Here is a 21,115-nt window from a genome sequence, read left to right as displayed (position 1 = left end):
ATTATTTCCATAATTCTTCTTTGAATTATGCTTGAACTATTTTTTTAAAGGATGGGAACTCGATGAATTGACTCAAGCAGTGGTGACAATAGACAATATATTAGAGTTTACCGATATATTAAAAACCATCAGGTAACTGGGCAAATATGTCTTGAATCTCAATAACAGATAGATGGATAGATAGATAGATGGGGGGGGGGGGGGGGTTACTGGTCTTTTCCTAAGGAAAAAAAATCTAAATTGTTCCTAAACATCAGCATGTGTACTACACATATCCTAAAAGCAGCTGACTATTTAAAATAGAATCCATGTAGATTGGCAAACAAATTGTTGTGATCCACATTAAAGACAGAATCATTAAGGATACAGAAGAACAAGACACTGAAAAATCAGCACACAGAAAGTGCAGAGAGGGGCACGTTTAGGCTTCTTCCCAATGTCAAAGACAAACAGCATCCTAATTGGATCTTGGTTAACTGCTCAAACAACATAAATCACCACTTCTCTCTATTAAGAAAAGAGAAATAAGCAGTGCTGTAGTTTGTACCTTATGGACACCATTAATTGGCAAATGTAAAGTCTGAGGATCAGCAATGAGGGTCAGGAAACCTGTGAAGTTAATAAAAGGAAGGTTAAAATGAGAAGTAGAATTCAAGCAAGGACCCCTTCTGGTCACAGTGTGCTTTGCACCCCACTGTCCAAAATCCTATAATCTGGTACAGTTGCTATTATCCTGAATGACAACATTTTATCATTAGTCGCAATAAGCACTAGAGTGTCATTTCTAACACAACATGACTTTCATTCTCTCCAGAACTTTCATTTAATTAGTCTAACCCTTGCCGTGCTCTCCATGTGTTACAAAACCATCCTTTGACCGGCAGGAAGTGCAGACATCATTTGTGTTGACCTTCTTTTCTAACTTAGTACCCTTTATTGTTGGAAGCAATAAGAGAGTAACAAAAATCCATTGTTACTTAAGACCTTGATTAGGTCCAAGCAATATACCACAAAGGTATAAAAAGGACCAAGATCTTTATCAAACGAGACCCTCTTTTAAAAAAGGAAGAAATAGAGAAGACACAGATAATCAAAACATAAAGCCAGACAGCTATATCCCATTGCTGCCTTCACCAAATGTAGGGTTAACTTTTCAGTAATCCTACTACTGCCACCACATGTGGGGTTTTCACACTTTATTGCTCTACTCTTTATCCCACCATTGAATACAATAAAGGTGGGGTCTTTGAACTACATGGGCAACCCCAACACTGTGGGCTATGGTGGGGGTCTTTATACTACATGGACTGAATGGAAAGATTTCAGTGTTTACTGCAAACACACAGTATAAGGCAATGGTTCTCAACCTGTGGGTCCCCAGGTGTTTTGGCCCACAACTCCCAGCAATCCCACCCGATTTACCAGCTTTGGGGAGATGGTGACGGGGTAGAAATAAAGTTGTTATTATTATGACTACCCTTCAAGGTGAATTAACACTTGATGTAAATTACAGAAATACAGAATCTAACTGCCAAATTCTTAAATATGAAAGAAAACATGGAGCTGTGACCTGATATAGAAAGACTGGGCAATATTCTGGAGTTTAGTGCCAGACAGGGTACTAGGAGCTGAACCACTCTGGATTGGCCACCTCTGAAACTGCCAATAAATTTGCCCCTAAATTTTAGTTGGTGCAGAACAGTATCAGAGCACCTTTCTCTACTATACATCCACTAAGACTGCAGATCTACAATATATACTTGTGTATAAGTTGAGGGCAATTTTGAGGTCAAAATTATAGGAGGAGAAAGCACTGACGTGGGCTTGGGAGGATAGCTGCCCTAGGCTGCCACCACCATTTTCCCACCCAAGCATTCAAAAAGGCCAGAAACAAGTGCCATGGTAGAGAGGGTAGAAGGACGGGTGCACCTTTATGGAGAATGGTGTCTGCCATCACTTATGCAAATATAGGAATGTTGCAAAGCTGCGGAACAGGAACAGGGCCTTCTCGGCTGTGGCCCCCCGCCTATGGAACACACTCCCAAATGAAGTAATATCTGCTCCCTCCCTCCTGGCTTTTAGAAAAAAATTAAAATCATGATTTTGGGACCAGGCCTTCGGGCAGTAGAAGTAAATGTATAGAGCATTTCAGATAGACAATGACTGGAACGGCGATTCAGCGGACGACTGTTTTATTGTTTTAATTATTGTTTAGTGCTTGTGGATGTACTGCTTTTAACTTGATTTATGTCTAATTGTACTGTATAATTGTAATTGTTTGTACTGGCATTGAATTTTGCCATTACTTATATGTAAACTGCTTTGAGTCCCCTTCGGGGTGAGAAAAGCGGTATACAAATACTGTAAATAAATAAATAAATAAACAAACAAACAAAAAGGAACAGTCTCACGCAGCTCATGGCACATAAATACAAACTCCTATTTTCTCACTCTCTATTTACCTCTTTCTTTCTATTACTAAATTATTATCCTATTTGGCAAAGTTGGCACTCACATCAAAATAAATTGCTGCAACAATGAACTGAAAACACAGGTACTGTATGTGGGGGCAGATTTGTGACCTAAGGCAATATGAAATGTTTTACTTTAAACATTTACCAGAGCAGAAACAGTACCTTCTTGATTTATACTGTGAATATACTTACTGGAAGAGTTAACATAGGCCAAGACAATGCAACTACTAACGTATTGTCGAAGGCTTTCATGGCCGGAATCACTGGGTTGTTGTAGGTTTTTCGGGCTATAGACCATGGCCATATAGCCCGAAAAAACCTACAACCCAGCAACTACTAATGTTTGCTAATGGTCTGGCTTAAGTATAGGCCTAATACAGTCTGTAAAATACAAACAATTAAAATAAAACTATTGGCATAATTTTTTCCCAAAAAGCATTTTTGTTATCTTTGGTATGAAAGATAGTTGTTTAGCTTTTTGGTTTTTCACAAAAAGACATGAGGCAGCAGACCATAAAATTACTTGAAACCACAAAGCACTCAAAAGGATCATTTTCATGTAATAAGTACTGCTCTCCAACTAGGAATAGCTGATGGTTAAGTGGAACAGACAATAAGGAGTCCTGCGGCAAAAGAATAAAGAGATGCTTTGTCTTTAAGATGGCACAAGGCTCCTTTCTGGTTTTAAGAGTATGTGATCATATGACAGACCTTCCGAGTAGTCTTCTGAAAGGAATGTTGAGTTGCTCAGAATTGAGAAAGGCGGGATACACCTACTCTTTCCTATTCCCAAAATTAAAGCATTGAACACATTCAGCCAAATGCTTTGCAGTAAAGGGTAGAAACTATGGTATTGTGAGGCACACTTCGTTTTACAGTTTAGCAGTATATACTTAAGTGATGTATCTGTTTCTAAAGAAACCTGTGGCTCTTTCATGCAAACTTCCATTTATTATTCTGATCCATTCTGTCTGTTTAATTGGACTGGAGTGACATAACAAGGGCTCTTCCCAGGGGGTACTTCCTCTTTCTTCCTAAGAAAACTGGCAAGTTATGAAACCAATGGGACTTGAGTCCTTTAGCTAGGTGAAGAATCCACTAATGACCCAGATGCATTAGCAGCATTGGCAAATAAGCATTACTTAGGGCAAAGGGATAATAAAACAGCCAGAAATCCAATCATTCTTTGAAAACATTTTACAATTAATACTCCTGTGTCTAGAGAATGTTTATTATTCTTGATATTCAAAATGCACAGAGCATATCCCGAAAGAAAAACAAAAATATGTCATAACAAATTAGATCCAGAACTAATTAGATTGTCTCTGCTCTATATAGGCTTGATGGCAAATTAGCTCATATTAGAATGCGTAAACGCACATGTATTAGAATCGACAAGGTGTTAAATCAGAATGGGATGGAAAGGACATGGGTAAGAAATATAAGAGAAGTTGAAAGGCAGATAAAAGAATAAGCTATTACTATTGTTGTTATTATAATGTTTATTTATACCCTGCTTTTTCACTCTACAATGAGATTAAAATTAGATAAGTAGTTAGGCTCAAATAAAAAAATCACTGAAAAACAGAGAGTGGTTTCACAACAGGGAATGGACAAACCAGTCTGTCAAATCAAAGTGTGTGTGGGGAGAGACTGAAGGAGAGAGACAGAATGAATGTTTTTCACACCAACTCTTATGTTTATTTGTTCCAGGGGTGGGCAAGTTTATAAGACGATGGCCCTCAAACCATGAAGGGCCATAAACCCATTGCACATGCTCTTATACAAAATCAATTTTCCCTCAAAAGAGAAATGCCCTAGAGGGCATTTTCATGGATTTTAGAGCAAATGGCAGGCCTGCCCTGCCCTGCCCTACCCATCCAGCCGGCTCTCCTTTCCTAGCTGGAGAATCAGAATGGCTGCTCTAAAGCTCTTAGGCATGGCTGGTCCCATCAGAACCAAATTATTTCTTTAAAAGATGCCTAGGTCCAAACAGAATCATAGAATCATAGAATCAAAGAGTTGGAAGAGACCTCATGGGCCATCCAGTCCAACCCCCTGCCAAGAAGCAGGAATATTGCATTCAAATCACCCCTGACAAATGGCCATCCAGCCTCTGCTTAAAAGCTTCCAAAGAAGGAGCCTCCACCACACTCCGGGGCAGAGAGTTCCACTGCTGAACGGCTCTCACAGTCAGGAAGTTCTTCCTAATGTTCAGATGGAATCTCCTCTCTTGTAGTTTGAAGCCATTGTTCCGCGTCCTAGTCTCCAAGGAAGCAGAAAACAAGCTTGCTCCCTCCTCCCTGTGGCTTCCTCTCACATATTTATACATGGCTATCATATCTCCTCTCAGCCTTCTCTTCTTCAGGCTAAACATGCCCAGTTCCCTAAGCCGCTCCTCATAGGGCTTGTTCTCCAGACCCTTGATCATTTTAGTAGCCCTCCTCTGGACACATTCCAGCTTGTCAATATCTCTCTTGAATTGTGGTGCCCAGAATTGGACACAATATTCCAGGTGTGGTCTAACCAAAGCAGAATAGAGGGGTAGCATTACTTCCTTAGATCTAGACACTATGCTTCTATTGATGCAGGCCAAAATCCCATTGGCTTTTTTTGCCGCCACATCACATTGTTGGCTCATGTTTAACTTGTTGTCCACGAGGACTCCAAGATCTTTTTCACACGTACTGCTCTCGAGCCAGGCGTCCCCCATTCTGTATCTTTGCATTTCATTTTTTCTGCCAAAGTGGAGTATCTTGCATTTGTCACTGTTGAACTTCATTTTGTTAGTTTTGGCCCATCTCTCTAATCTGTCAAGATCGTTTTGAATTCTGCTCCTGTCCTCTGGACTATTGGCTATCCCTCCCAATTTGGTGTCGTCTGCAAACTTGATGATCATGCCTTCTAGCCCTTCATCTAAGTCATTAATAAAGATGTTGAACAGGACCGGGCCCAGGACGGAACCCTGCGGCACTCCACTTGTCACTTCTTTCCAAGATGAGGAGGAAGCATTAGTGAGCACTCTCTGTGTTCGTCCACTTAACCAATTACAGATCCACCTCACCGTAGTTTTGCCTAGCCCACATTGGACTAGTTTCCTTGCCAGAAGGTCATGGGGGACCTTGTCGAAGGCCTTACTGAAATCCAGGTACGCTACATCCACGGCATTCCCCGCATCTACCCAGCTTGTAACTCTATCGAAGAAAGAGATCAGATTAGTCTGGCATGACTTGTTTTTGATAAATCCATGTTGACTATTAGCGATGACTGCATTTGTTTCTAAGTGTTTGCAGACCGCTTCCTTAACAATCTTTTCCAAAATCTTGCCCGGTATCGACGTGAGGCTGACCGGTCGGTAGTTGTTTGGGTCATCCTTTTTTCCCTTCTTGAAGATTGGGACCACATTGGCCCTCCTCCAATCTGCTGGAACTTCTCCCGTTCTCCAAGAACTCTCAAAGATGGTTGCCAATGGTTCCGAAATGACTTCCGCTAGTTCCTTCAATACTCTGGGGTGTAGTTGATCTGGCCCTGGGGACTTGAACTCATTAAGAGCGGCCAGGTATTCCTGGACGACTTCTTTCCCAATTTGGGGTTGGATGTCCTCCAATCCCTCATCCACTCCATCTTGCTGAGGTTGAAGACTCTCTTTTTGTGAGAAGACCGAGGCAAAGAAGGCATTAAGTAGTTCTGCCTTTTCCCTATCCCCTGTCAGCATTGCCCCATCTTCTCCGCGAAGAGGTCCTATCGCCTCCTTGTTTTTCCTTTTTCTACTGACATAAGAATAGAAGCCCTTTTTATTGTTTTTAATGTCCCTGGCAAGCCTGAGCTCATTTTGTGCTTTAGCCTTGCGGACCTTTTCCCTACAGGTGTTGGCTAATTGTTTGAATTCTTCTTTGGTGATTTCTCCCTTTTTCCACTTCTTGTGCATGTCTCTTTTGTGTCTTAGCACAATTAGAAATTCTTTGGACATCCATTCTGGCTTCTTTGCACTTGTCCTATTTTTTCTCTTTGTTGGCACGGTTTGCAATTGCGTCTTGAGTATTTCACTCTTGAGAAATTCCCATCCATCCGTAACTCCCTTGTCTTTTAGTATCTGTGTCCACGGAATGCCACTCAGCGTTTCCTTCATTTTTTGGAAATCAGCTCTCCTAAAGTCCAAAATGCGGGTTTGACTTGTCTTAGTTTCGGCCTTCCTTTGTACCTCAAATTGCAGGAGCACATGGTCACTTGCCCCTAAGGATCCTACCACTTCGACCGCATCGATCAGGTCCTCTGCATTTGTTAGGATGAGATCAAGAGTAGCCAATCCCCTTGTTGCCTCTTCTACCTTCTGGACCATGAAATTGTCTGCAAGGCAAGCGAGGAATTTGTTGGACCTTGTACTCTTGGCCGAGTTTGTTTTCCAGCAAATATCAGGATAGTTGAAATCGCCCATGACTACTACATCTCTTTTCTGTGCCTGTTTGGTCAACTGTTGGCAGAAGACTTCATCAAGATCTTCCTCCTGGCTTGGGGGTCTGTAGTAGACGCCTACAACGACATCTTTTTGAGTCCCAGTTCCCTTGATTCTTATCCAGATGATTTCAAGCTGGTTTCCCAGATTGCTGTCTTGAATCTCTTCTGCAGCATAAGAGTTTTTGACATATAAGGCTACTCCGCCTCCTCTCCCCTTTGTTCGGTTTCTGTGAAAGAGGTTATACCCCTCGATATCTACATTCCAGCGATAGGAGTCATCCCACCAGGTTTCAGTGATCCCTATGATATCATATTTGTGGTGTTGTGCTAAAAGAAATAATAATAATAATAATAATAATAATAATGTATTGTCGAAGGCTTTCATGGCTGGAATCACTGGGTTGTTGTAGCCCGAAAAAACCTACAACAACCCAATAATAATAATAATAATAGTTGTAGACTACCCTAGCTCCCCGAGGGGACTCAGGGCAGTTTCCAACATGTATAGCAAACATTCAAATAAAAGACAGTATCCACGGTACTCAGGTACAAATACTCAATGGTGCAGGCAACATCTTTACCTAATCTGCTCACGGAGATATAATTACTCACTCTTTATGGTGAATATGCTAGGCATCTGGTTAGACTAGACTAGGAAGTCTCAGCCAAAGAAGAAAATCAGAAATGACACATGAAGTAATGTATGGAAGCATGTCAACACGAAGCACTATAAATATGTGAAATACTACTGCAGTTTCAATATGCTCTAAAAGTGTAAAAAAAAAGTCAGAGAGAATTTTGAAATGGAACTATAATGACATGAAATTTGTTGCAATTAAAGTAACAGGGTATGCTATGATATGTTTAAAAAAACATATAGCATACCCATATGTGATTGTAGATTGTTCATATAGCACCCAGAAAATTACAATTCTTTATAAATGAAAATAAGCCTCTCTTTCAAATACAAAAAGAGGTGACTGAACTAGCAAAACCTCTTTTTTTCAAGTCATTTGAGAAGCTTGTTCAATTAGTCTGCTAAACATTGGTCTGATATTTCTTACATTTTAGGATATAAACAAACAACAGCTATATTTTTTAAAAGCTGCAGTCTTCTAGAACAGGGGTTTTCAAACTGTGCTCCATGGAGCCCTTGGGGCTCCGCAGGTGCTAGTGAAGAGCTACACAGCTCCATGCAGCTTCCTGTCTCCTCCTCTTGAGAAATGCAGGGGAATTAAAGGGTTTTTATTGCAATGGTATCTATCTTTAAAAAATTAACTTACTTTATATACATCCATATGGATATGGGAAATTAAAGTTTTCAGCTACTGGAAACAACAGCAGCAGCAACAATGTCCTCCCAGGACACAGATCCTTTCTCCCCCGCCTCCCTCACTGCCCAGAGTCTTTTTCTCGCTGCCCAGACCCCCCCCCCCTTTCTTTGTTTCCAAACCCCTATTTCCCTCTCTCCACTCAGGGGTGCTTTGATTGTGTTTTTCCTGCATGGCAAATTTATTTATTTATTTATTTAAGATATTTATATCCTGTCCTATCTCGACCTCCACAGAGGGACACAGGGCGGCTAACAACCAGCACACCGTAGTGCCCACAACCAAAAGTATAAATATACAATTTAAATAACAACAAAATAAAAACATTATAAAAACATTCAATCCATCGCCAATTTAAGTCATCATCCTAAAAGCAGTCCGTCAAGTCCATTAAAGCCATCGCTTTGCCAGCAGGACAGCCTAGTCTGCAAAGGCTTGATCCCATAGTCAGGATTTCACTTGTTTCCGAAAGATCAGGCGAGATCGAGCAGATCTAAAGGAGGTTGGGCTGGATGGCCTCTGGGGTTTCTGCTATTATTATTATTACAAAGGCTTGATGGCCATCTGTTGGGGGTGCTTTGATCGTGCTTTTCTTGCATGGCAGAAGGGGTTGGACTGGATGGCCCTGGAGGTGGGGGGGAGGTCTTCCAATGAAATACTGTTAAGTTTATGTTGATTAAAATTATTTTTCATTTAAAATATTGTATTGTTATATCTTTTCTTTTCATTGTGTGAATTAATTCGCACAAGCACTTTCCATCTGTCTATCACTGACCTGACCTTTGCCTGATACATATAATATAATATTTATAATATAATATATAATATTTCTTCAGGCTCCACAAGAAACGTTTGCTTCAAAAAGTTCTAGATTCCAGAGACAATTACTTTCCAGAAGCATTCCAGAATATCATTCCATATTAAATGGTGAATTCCTTTCTATCACAATTTGTAGAAATCCCAGCTCCTGGGCATTTGTAATTCATAAGCTATCTAACTCAGCTTTATGCGCTTTTTCCTTCCAGAGATTGGTGTTCTTATGCAGAGATTCCTATAGCTTATGGACAGTGGAGACTATGCCACATGACTTATTTGGAACATAAAATAATATAAGCTGTTCGAAGTATAATTTGTTCTTTACAGTATACTTTATTCTATACAGCTAGAACTCACAAAGGGGAATACCTAATTTCGTGGAACATTTAAACACAACCAAATGAGATGTAGTGACCTAACAATATCAGACATGCCTATCTGATCTGAAGCCAGTATTTCCGTCACTAAACTGAAATACTAAAACACTTGGCCAGTGTAGATTCATATAATGGAATTTAACTGCTTTGAATTGGATTATATGACTCTACACTGACCACATAATGCAGTTCAATATGCATTATAATGGCACTGTAGATTAGGCCTAAGAGTGCAAGGCTTGCCCATTGTCATCCAGAGGGTTTAAATGGCCAAGCAGAGATTGAAACCCTGTTCTCCTGACTCATAATCCATCATGCTAGTTCTATGCCTCAAAATACTTACTGGAGGAAAATCACACTGGATGCAACTGAATGAATTTCTAAGTAAATACATATACAATTTAAATCAGTTAATTTGTTTATGGCTCACCCTTTTTCCAGTAACGTGGCTTACAACAAATTAAAACAAAACGAGACTGGAAATGATAGTCTTAAAATGTACATCTGAAAGTTCCAGTTCAGCACATGAAACTAATAAATACTGGTCTACAGTGGTAGCAACCAGTCTTTTTATTTAAAAACTAGCTTAAAATAATGGCTAGCCTGAACTAAATACATGTTATTTTTAATAGCCTTTCCATGTAAAATGCCAGGTGAGTTACCAGATATAAATGTAATCGACCATTTCAGGAATCTCTCTTTATGTTCTGCCATTTCATCAGGCTGTTTTAGACATCTCTGTCACTATGTAAATCATTTCAGGGAAAATGCTGTCGAAAGACTGGACAGATTATTCTCTTTGGAGCTCCTAATCACATCTACTGGAATTAAGTATAATTCAGTTGACATTCTTCCAGCAGCAGCAAGAGTGCTGTTTAATTGCATTATTCCATGAGGGGACAATACGATTTCTGCTTCCAACCACTTCAAAGGGAATAATGTCTTTAATTTGAAGAATATATTAACGTATATTAGAGCCATTTCACAAATCACACATTAATATTATATACCCCACATGCATAGAGTATTCATTGTAAAGTATGAAATGATAAATTATACACACTCCCAGGGTAATCCTATGCCTGTTTCATTATTTAGTTATCACAGATAACTTCTTTATAGATCACATATATTTAGCAATTTTGTGGACAGTGGGACTTCAGATGTCAGTTGAAACAGTCCTAAAATATATAAATGGTCTTCAATGCACCAAAACAATCTCTTTATTAGCTTTAATACAAAAAATCAATTTGAACATCAGGAGCCAGACCTATGGGAAACAATTATGCAAAAGGAAAAAAAGCTAATTAGAATTTTATACCACCAATTATTGCTCTGGAAAATGGAGGAAGAACAAATCAAAGATTGCCAAAACAAATGGGCCAGAGATTTGGGCCATAATATTTTAACGAAACAATGGGAAGCAATCTGGAATACTAAATTAAAATATACCATAGCGGCCGATATTCGTGAAAATTGGTACAAAATGCTATATAGATGGTATTATACCCCAGTTAAAATGTCCAAATTTAATAAAGGTATATCGAATCTCTGTTGGAAATGTGGAAAAGAAATAGGAACCTTCTTCCACCAATGGTGGACTTGTAAAAATATTTTAAAAATTTTGGAAGGAAGTCCACTCAGCAACACAAAAAATAATAAAAACAAAAATTCCCCAGCTCCCCCGAGACATATCTACTCAGTATTACAAACACAAAACTAGATGTAAACCAGGATAAGATAATTTTCCTTTTAGGCACAGCCGCCAGATAGTTAATTGCAAAAACCTGGAAACAAATCCACGTACCAAGTATTGAAGACTGGATCTTAAAAGTCTTTGACTTAATTCAGATGGACAGCCTATCGCAAAGACTGAACAACACCCAAAAGAAGACAGATTAGGATGGATTTAAGGAGTTTATTGCAAGCAGAAATCTTACATTGAATATAGACTTGTCCAACATTTGAAGATACAAAAACCAGATAAAGCTGTGTAGGCTACAATGATAGACGACTTTCGAAATTGTACAAACAGAGAAAGCTGATAAAAATCACCATGATACATCAAGAAGCAACCTTGGAAGACATTGGGAAGTCCCACACACCCCCTTTTTTTCTTTCCTTCTTCTTTGTCTTTTCCCTATAGATTTTCCTACTTTTCTTTAAACTGAAATGTTTTCCCCCACTTTCTTTGTATATATTAAAAAACACAATAAAATTACTATAAAAAATCAATTTGAACTCTCAAGTTACTACTGAGCATGCTTAGTGGAATACCTATAGTTTTCCAGAGGTAGACTCAGGTATATTATACAGAAATGGGGGGTTGAATTTTGTCATGATGTAATGGTTTGCGTGCCAGACTCTGACTGTGAAGACCAGGGTTTAATTCCTTGCTCAATAATTGACATCCTCTGGCTGTTTTATGCCAATCAAACTCTCAGGCTCAGAAAATCCTATGATATAGCTGTAAGAGTGTGAGCAATGAGGAGGGAACCATACTTAAGAGAAAATAAAACATCCACTCTTACTTCAAAGGTGGGATATGTGAGCAGAGGCTAGAAAGACTTTCATCACAATTACCTGGGTAACTGTAAGGGAGATGTGTGTAAAGGATGGGGCTGGGGACAGATTGAAAACAGAGTTGCGGAGGCAGGGAAAAGGGGAGAAGGATGAGAAAGGACTGGAAGATTTGCCCCTAAATCTGTCTGCTATGAAGAAGAAATAAAAGAGATGTTGTGAGCATCTTGGTACTCCTGCCTGCTTTTGTTTAAGGACTGTCTGTTTTATTGCTGCAAATGGCAAAGGCCTTCCCACATAGCCATATAATCCAGAATATAAAGGCAGAAAATCCCACAATACCTGCTTTGAACTGGGTTATCTGAATCCACACTGCCATATATTCCAGTTCAAAGCAGATAATGTGGGATTTTATTGAGCTGTGTGAAAGGGGCCAAGTTGTAATTTTTTGCTGTTCCTCTTCCAAGAGGGGCAATCTGCAATGATGGCATTAAGGTTGCTGCAAGTTGAAAACAACTTGAAACCATACAACAAGGACTAGTTGCAAAACCAAACAGATTTAAATAGTAATAGCTACCCAACTAGTCAGGGCAGCAGTTTGTTTGCCAGTTTGATAATGTTGTCTCCAGATGAGCAAGAATTCAGTAGTCACTTAAGACGACTGGCAGGAATCCACTAGAATTTACATTTTTATGTAACCTGTAATTCCACTTTAAAATTCTCTCCAGCACAATCCTTAAGCTGTTCTTGGCAACATATTCACACTTTGCTCTCTCGTTAGAAGAATTTGTACAGAAGAAAAACTCTACTGACAGCACAATGAAACAGTAGGATCACCCTTCCTCCACACATTTGACTTTACATGAAAATGCAGCATGACTGTATTCATTTCCAGGAATTAAAATGGCTTTTTCATTTCTTAGTAAAGCAATTTTCAATCAATTTCATTTGCCAAATGACAATTGGTCCCCACAACTCAGACATTAGAACAATTAATGCCAAATCTTAACAACCAAAATGGGAAATCTAACAGGATTGTGTTAAACACACTTCCACATGGTTAGGAATGCACATTTTCAAGACTAAGGGCAACACAGCACACAACAAATACACAGTCACAACTGCATTAATAGTAACATGACCCTACAGTTCTTTGTATATTCGATGCACAATTAACTAAGGATAACAGTTTTCTTTAGCTTTGTGCTATTGTAATCAATCATAATCAACATAGGATATGAAGAATGATTCATACATATAAACAGAGTAGTGAAAACATTCTGTAATTGAAATAAGTTAATTACTGAAATTCTATGTCTCAATCATACCCTCAGGAGAATAACATCAGTCTAAAAAACAAAAATAAGTAGAGAGAAGCACATTTAGGATTCATGAGGTGAAAGTATTGTTGCAGATTTTATACGAGAAAATCTTGTACCTTCACCCCTTAATACTTTTCTAATCCATGCTATTATGTGAGGTACTGAAAATATTAACACCACAAAAAAACAAAACAGCTTGTGCCTTTTGGAAACAAAAGTCTAATGACTATTTAGAGGTCAAGAGTATTGTGGTAATCCATTTGCAACACACTTTCATTTAATACCTGTCAGACAGACAATATTCTACAGATGAAAATGCTGAGCTAGTACAATGCAGTGCATAAAGTATGGAATGTGGAAAGACCTGGAATCAAATTCATACTTAGTTATGAAACTACCTCAATGATCTTAGAGTCACTAATTTCACCATTTCAAAATTTTAACCTTGGTAGAATAATTGTGCATGTACACCAGACTAGACTTCTGATGTTTCAAAGGGTCTTCAACATAGTGTTCCTTCCCGGTTTTTTGTTTTTTTTAAATACCATGTAATGTTTGGCATGTTGCGAAGTGAAGCACCGAACTTCAGAGCATAAGTGAGCAACTGCCATCAGACCTAGTCAGTCTAGGCAATGAAAAAGAATGCTGGAAGCTGCAGTATAACTGCATTTGAAGGCCATATTTTGCTAATTCCTACTTCAGTCATTCCTTGAAAAGGAAATTGTGGCCAGCTGCAAAATGCTTTGTTTTGAAGTATACCTAGACACCCAGAGGAAAATTGTGTTTTGACCACTTTCAGTGAGCTTTAGGGAAAGTAGTATATTTGATCTTAGTCAAAAGGCCTGGAAGTGATATTTTGGGGAATGTACAACTTGTCTATATAGAATCATAGAATCACAGAGTTGGAAGAGAACTCATGGGCCATCCAGTCCAACCCCCTGCCAAGAACCAGGAATGTTGCATTCAAATCACCCCTGACAGATGGCCATCCAGCCTCTGTTTAAAAGCTTCCAAAGATGGAGCCTCCACCACACTCCAGGGCAGAGAGTTCCACTGCTGAACTGTTCTCACAGTCAGGAAGTTCTTCCTAATGTTCAGATGGAATCTCCTCTCTTGTAGTTTGAAGCCATTGTTCCGTGTCTTAGTCTCCAGGGAAGCAGAAAACAAGCTTGCTCCCTCCTTCCTGTGACTTCCCCTCACATATTTATACATGGCTATCATATCTTCTCTCAGCCTTCTCTTCTTCAGGCTAAACATGCCCAGCTCTTTAAGCTGCTCTTCATAGGGCTTGTTCTCCAGAATCTTGATCATTTTAGTCGCCCTCCTCTGGACACATTCCAGCTTGTCAATATCTCTCTTCAATTGTGTTGCCCAGAATTGGACACAATATTCCAGATGTGGTCCAACGAAGGCAGAATAGAGGGGTAGCATTACTTCCCTAGATCTAGACACTATGCTCCTATTGATGCAGGCCAAAATCCCATTGGCTTTTTTAGCTGCCACGTGACATTGCTGGCTCATGTTTAACTTGCTGTCCACGAGGACTCCAAGATCTTTTTCACACGTACTGCTCTCGAGCCACGCGTCCCCCATTCTGTATCTTTGGATTTCGTTTTTTCTGCTTAAGTGGAGTATCTTGCATTTGTCACTGTTGAATTTCATTTTGTTAGTTTTGGCCCATCTCTCTAATCTGTCAAGATCGTTTTGAATTCTGCTCCTGTCCTCTGGAGTATTGGCTATCCCTCCCAATTTGGTGTCGTCTGCAAACTTGGTGATCATGCCTTCTAGCCCTTCATCTAAGTCATTAATAAAGATGTTGAACAGGACCGGGCCCAGGACGGAACCCTGCGGCACTCCGCTCGTCACTTCTTTCCAGGATGAAGAGGAAGCATTGGTGAGCACCCTCTGGGTTCGTCCATTTAACCATTTAATTTTACCATTTAATTTTACAGATCCACCTCACCGTAGTTTTGCCTAGCCCACATTGGACTAGTTTGTTTGCCAGAAGATCATGGGGGACCTTGTCGAAGGCCTTACTGAAATTCAGGTACGCTACATCTACGGCATTCCCTGCATCTACCCAGCTTGTAGCTCTATCGAAAAAAGAGATCAGATTAGTCTGGAATGACTTGTTTTTGATAAATCCATGTTGACTATTAGCGATGACCGCATTTGTTTCTAAGTGTTTGCAGACCACTTCCTTAACAATCTTTTCCAGAATCTTGCCTGGTATTGATGTGAGGCTGATCAGACGGTAATTGTTTGGGTCATCCTTTTTTCCCTTCTTGAAGACTGGGACCACATTTGCCCTCCTCCAGTCTGCTGGAACTTCTCCCGTTCTCCAAGAACTCTCAAAGATTATTGCCAATGGTTCCGAAATGACTTCCGCTAGTTCCTTCAATACTCTTGGGTATAGTTGATCTGGCCCTGGGGACTTGAACTCATTTAGAGCGACCAGGTATTCCTGGACGACTTGTTTCCCAATTTGAGGTTGGATGTCCTCTAATCCCTCATCCACTCCATCTTGCTGAGGTTGAAGATGACTTTCTTTTGTGAGAAGACCAAGGCAAAGAAGGCATTAAGTAGTTCTGCCTTTTCCCTTTCCCTTTTCCATATTTTGAGTATGCTATACATTTTCCTACATTGTGCTTCCATAATACTATGTGCTCTATCTGAATGTGTTTCTGGGTATATCTTGAACTATATTTGAATTATGGCAGCCATGACACTTACTTTATATCTAAGCGAGTAAAAAAAGCTTGGGCACCATTATGTATCTATTTCCTACTTCCAAGTAGGCAGGAGTAAATTAGTGTTTTAGAGGTGCTTCCTGATCCCAAAGTAATTTATCCAATATTATTTTCTTTTCTCCTTATCGCCATTAGGCACTTTTACAGTCTTTTTAAAAAGCCCCCTTTTGATAGCAATCAGTTGTAACACAAATCTCTGCTTCTGAATATATTGATAATATGGCTAGGCCCTTGAAACAGTGTTGCTCAACAGAACAATCAAAATAGGGGAAACCATGGGAAAAGGATTGGAATGAACAAGTAGAAACCACAGAGGTGTTAGTGGAGAATATTTCTAATTCAGATTTTGAAACAGCCTGTGCAACATGCAAAGGTTAAAGGACATGATCTCACTATTACACAAAAGGCACCACTATGATTTTCTGACGTTTCAAGAATTGCTAAGCGGAACAGGAATTAGTTGTTTAACACTGTGAATTATGGTTGTATAAAAAAAAAACCCTGTAAGGGTGGATGGCTTATAATTGGCAATATCTGTGCTAAAGTTAGTGAACTTGGCATTTCAGCGATTTGGGTGCAGGTATTAATTATAGTTCTGAACACAAAGTTAGAACAAAACTGCACACAATTTCTAGTTAGAGGATACACAGGATTCATTTCCATAATGCTTTTCATATGAAAGAGGGCCCACTGTCACTTATATAGAAGACAGGAAAAAATTCAGAGGCTGTCAAAGATGTTTCCTAAATCAAAGCTAACATGGTTACAGGAGACTTTGGAGACAAGTGCTTCTTCCTCCTGGATTCAGTCATGCTTTCCTCTATACCCATCTATAGATGGGAGGATTCATAACCTGTTATTGAGAATTGCCAGAGATTTGTTTCTATTACTATCACATCTACAATTTAAAATAAATCTTCTTAATTCTAGCAATGTCAATAATAAATGAAAAAGACAGGAAAAAATACAAAGTAGCATCAAACATGAGCAACCATTAGATAAGATTGCAGATCCTTTAAGATCATTAAGGAAACGATACAGAAATGATAATGAACCTGGTGCATCTACACCAAATCAAGAGGGGAGTCATCCTTATTTCAGAGAGAATAGATATCTCTCAGTAATTTCAAGCAGGACATTGCCTTAAGGAAATCATCAGTATCAGAACAACCTTGATAAACTGTGATAAACTGGAGAAGAAACATTAGAACTCTAATTGGGAAATTAAGATAAAAGCAAAGGCTGGGAAGAAAACAAACCAGATAGATTTATTTCAACTTTGACAAGTAAGAGGAACCCAAAGGGAAATGGACTTAAGAAAAGAATCAAGGTCAGCAACTAAGAAAAAGGAAGTCATCAAAGAGACTTGAAATGTTGAAACCAGGAAGCAAATAAAATAAAATAAAATCCCTAATTGGTCAAATAGGAATAAAAGTAGTTAGGTAACAATGTGGATCTGAAGGCAGAAATGCTGTTTTTTGTATGTTGGCAAATATGTTTATTTTATGCATATACAACAGATAAGTACAATATGTTTTTTAAAATGCAATCTAATCATGTCACTGTGAGATTTTCTAAACCAAATGGCAAGTGCAATTAATATTTATCATCTCTACTCAATAAACAAGATAAGGATTAGGGTTTTTAAAATTAATGATAGCTATATTAGCTTACTGTAAAAGAAATGTATCTAGTTTTCATCCCAAAGGTAATTAGGGTCCAAACAACGCAAAGATAGTTCTGTCACAACATATGAAAGTCCATGCTAGCTGTTCATCTATCACCTTGTTTCTTAACAGCAGCTATCCAACCCATACATCAGTAAAGCCCAGAGGCTTTTGTATCATATCACAGCTTTCCATAATATTTGGCTTTAGGATTTATCAATCTAAGGTGAGTTGCCTTACACATGAATGTTCAACACAGCTGTTATGGCTATGGGAGCATCTACACCAGGCATGGGCAAACTTCAGCCCTCCAGGTATTTTGGACTTCAACTCCCAGAAATCCCAGCCAACCTACTGATTGTTAGGAATTGTGGGAGCTGAAGTCCAAAATATCTGGAGGGCAGAAGTTTGCCCATGCCTGATCTGCACTGTCATTTGAGTTGTCATTTTACAAAGTCTTTAGCCTTCTCTGCCAAAGACTACTCATGCCTTCCAAAGTGACGGCGCCCTGGATTCCATAACACTGAGCCATGGCATTTATAATGGTGCCAAACGGTACTCATTCTACAGGAGAGATACACCTTAAGAGTTATCAGTGAACCAACCCTTCATGATCTGGTCTAATCTTCCATAATTTTAAAGCAGATCAAATCCATTACCTTTTGGAACAGTATGAATCCCACAAGTTAGCAACTTGTGCAAAAGCAAAACACACAGACCGCTCCACAGCTTATTCATATAATTTGGGCCTGTATATATGATCATACTAAAAACACAGAATTTCATAGAGTCACTGAGTTGGAAGAGACCACATGGGCCATTTAGTCCAACCCCCTGCCATGCAGGAAAAGCACAATCAAAGCACCCCTGACAGATGGCTATCCATCCAAGGAAGGCGCTTAAAAAAATCTGTTGAGCTTTTAGTAATCTTGAAATTTGAAAACACTGAACAAATTTGCATATCTAGAGAGAGCTCCCTGGAAGACTGTAACTTCTATGGCGAAAATTTGCATGTTGCACTTGTAGTGATAAATTCAAAGTGCTGGCTTTGGCCTATAAAGCCCTAAACAGCCCCGGCCTAAATTACCTGTCCGAATGCATCTCCCCCTATGAACCATCACAGAGATTAAGATAGAATCATAGAATCAAAGAGTTGGAAGAGACCTCTGCTGAACGGCTCTCACAGTCAGAAAGTTCTTCCTCGCGTTCAAATGGAATGTCCTCTCTTGTAGTTTGAAGCCATTGTTCCGCTTGATCCTCCGGGGAGGCCCTGCTTTCCGTCCCGCCATTGTCACAGGCACGATTGGTGGGGACGAGAGACAGGGCCTTCTCGGTGATTGCTCCCCGGCTATGGAGAGATCAGGTCGGCCCCTTCTCTCCTGTCCTTTAGAAGGATGGTAAAAACTTGGCTGTGGGACCAAGCTTTTGGGACAGGGCAATGAAGCGGCAGTGGGAAAGATGACAGGGCCAATTGGATTTGATGTGGATGTCTAGGACGGTTTTAAATAGTGTATTTTAATATTTTGATAAATGTTTTTAATGGTTATGTATGTATATAAGAATTTGTGTTCTGGCATTGAATGTTTGCCGTGTATATGCTGTACTCCGCCCTGAGTCCCCTCCGGGGTGAGAAGGGCGGAATATAAATGTTTTAAATAATAATAAATAACTGCCCTCGCATTGATTTGCCTGCTGTAGGGCATAACAGGCAGGCGCGCGCACGCTTAATAAATTTGACCCTCCTCCTTTCCCGTTGCAACGAACCTTCTTCAGCTCGCTCTCGACCCGACGCCCCCCCCCCTCCCTTTCCACTTTCCTTCCCTCACTTTTTTGAACCCTGTCTCGAGACCTCCAGACTTACCCGCCAGGGAGCTCTGCGCATTCTCATTGGGCCAGTGACGTAACGTCGTCACGTGCCGAAGGAGCCGGCGTGTGTGAGTGTATATGTGTGTGTGCGGGGGGGGGGGTGGAGAATAAAGAGAGTGGGAGAGAGAAGTAGAAACCGGAAGGAAATCAAACCTGCGCGCGCACGAGTGTGGCTGCGGGAGCGCGCGCGCGCTCGAGAGAGAGAGAGAGACAGCCAGCGCGCGCGCGACGACGGTTGGCTGGTGAGCTTGAGGAAGAGCGAGGAAAAGGGAGGCGGCGACGACGGCGGTGGCGGCCTGTGAGGCGCTGGCCGGCTTGAGTGGGGGAGGAGAGGAACTCGGCATAAGAAGGCTTATTGCTCTGCCCCGCCCTCGCTCCGGAGGAGACGGAGGAAGTGGGAGCCCAGAAAAAGAAGAGGAGGAGGGCGACGGCGGCGACGGGGAGGAGGAATTTCTTTCACCCCCCCCCCCCCGCGTTCCCTTCCTCTCAACTCAACAGACAGGTAATGGGTCTCGCTTTTCTCTCTTCGCACTTTCCCTCCCTCTCAGTGTTGTTATTCAAAGCGTACGTTGGGGGCTGTTTTATTATAGATAGATAGGGTTGACTCATAATTGGAAATGGCTAAGTTTTGGGCCTGGAAGAGGAATGTTTCAAAGTTCATATTTTGAGAAAGTAACTCTTCTTTTTCTGTGCCTCTCCCCACCCTCCATTCAACAGGCGACCAGCTGTCCAAGAAGAGGACTTCTTTCCCCACTCATCTGCAAGAGGATGCTTGTTTTGCACAACCTTGGAATATCAAAAGTTGTGTCCAATGAAGGAGAAAAGGAAGGAAGCTTGCACCTGAAATGTTGCTGAAAATCCAGGCTGTTTAATAATCTCAGTTGAGGCAGGATTTGAAAACCACCATTGTGTTGCTTGGCACAAGGACCAGCCACCAAGTGTTGGATGCTCCACAGGGGACTTTCTTCATCCATAAAACTGTCTATGACAGCCATTAATAGGCGTTTTCCTAAAGCGTCTTTGAGGCCTTGCCATGTGCTGTTGTGTCCTTATTGTAAGGAAGAAACTACTATTCATCATATGACTCAGATTACTAAAATCGGCTTGAGAAACCTGTTACTTTTTCCTCCTGATACTGGATCACCGTATACTGAACTTTAAATGATAAGGTGAAAAATTGTGGCCTTGACTGTCCTCGTACTAGTAGCATCAGTGTCATCACATGACACGATAGTCGCAGTTTTGTGCCTTTCGTTTTTTACTTTTTTGGACTGCAAAGCCAAGAAGGGACGAAGAGAGTTGGAAAGAGCCAGGCTGCTGACTGTTTAATCTCTGGCTATATATTTTTCTGTGTAATTTTTGATATAGTCAAAGGCAAAAATGTCGTTCTTTAACTTTCGTAAGATCTTCAAACTGGGAGGTGAAAAGAAGAAGAAGCAGTATGAGCATGTCAAAAGAGACCTGAATCCGGAGGACTATTGGGAAATTATTGGCGAGCTGGGTGATGGTGCTTTTGGCAAAGTATTCAAGGTAAAAA

At 40.3% G+C, this 21,115-nt stretch overlaps 2 protein-coding genes across 8 annotated transcripts in view; one reads left to right on the top strand and one right to left on the bottom strand.

Annotated features, from left to right (window-relative positions):
* The window catches only part of STN1 (STN1 subunit of CST complex), a 43,156-nt gene extending 23,352 nt beyond the window's left edge, over positions 1–19,804 (bottom strand). For 4 of the 5 annotated variants that reach the window (XM_060768337.2, XM_060768341.2, XM_060768339.2 and 1 more), the window contains exons 1-2: positions 19,574–19,690; positions 548–609 (exon numbers count right to left, since the gene is read on the bottom strand). The gene's annotated coding sequence lies outside the window, so the exon portion shown is untranslated. Of the gene's footprint in view, positions 1–547; positions 610–19,573; positions 19,691–19,731 lie in introns of those variants that run through there. The other variant, XM_067465850.1, reaches the window with a different exon arrangement.
* Positions 19,805–19,825: 21 nt separating this feature from the next.
* Positions 19,826–21,115, top strand: part of SLK (STE20 like kinase) — a 49,179-nt gene continuing 47,889 nt past the window's right edge. For 2 of the 3 annotated variants that reach the window (XM_060768335.2, XM_060768334.2), the window contains exons 1-2: positions 19,826–20,080; positions 20,296–21,108. In XM_060768335.2, coding sequence (XP_060624318.2) covers positions 20,959–21,108 — 150 coding nt within the window. In that variant the 5' untranslated portion in view covers positions 19,826–20,080; positions 20,296–20,958. The remainder of the gene's footprint in view (positions 20,081–20,295; positions 21,109–21,115) is intronic. The other variant, XM_060768336.2, reaches the window with a different exon arrangement.

Source organism: Anolis sagrei, chromosome 3 (assembly GCF_037176765.1).
Source record: "Anolis sagrei isolate rAnoSag1 chromosome 3, rAnoSag1.mat, whole genome shotgun sequence".
Lineage (NCBI taxonomy): Eukaryota > Metazoa > Chordata > Lepidosauria > Squamata > Dactyloidae > Anolis > Anolis sagrei.
The sequence above is the reverse complement of the archived record's forward strand: the minus strand, read 5'-3'. Positions and strand labels throughout refer to the sequence as shown.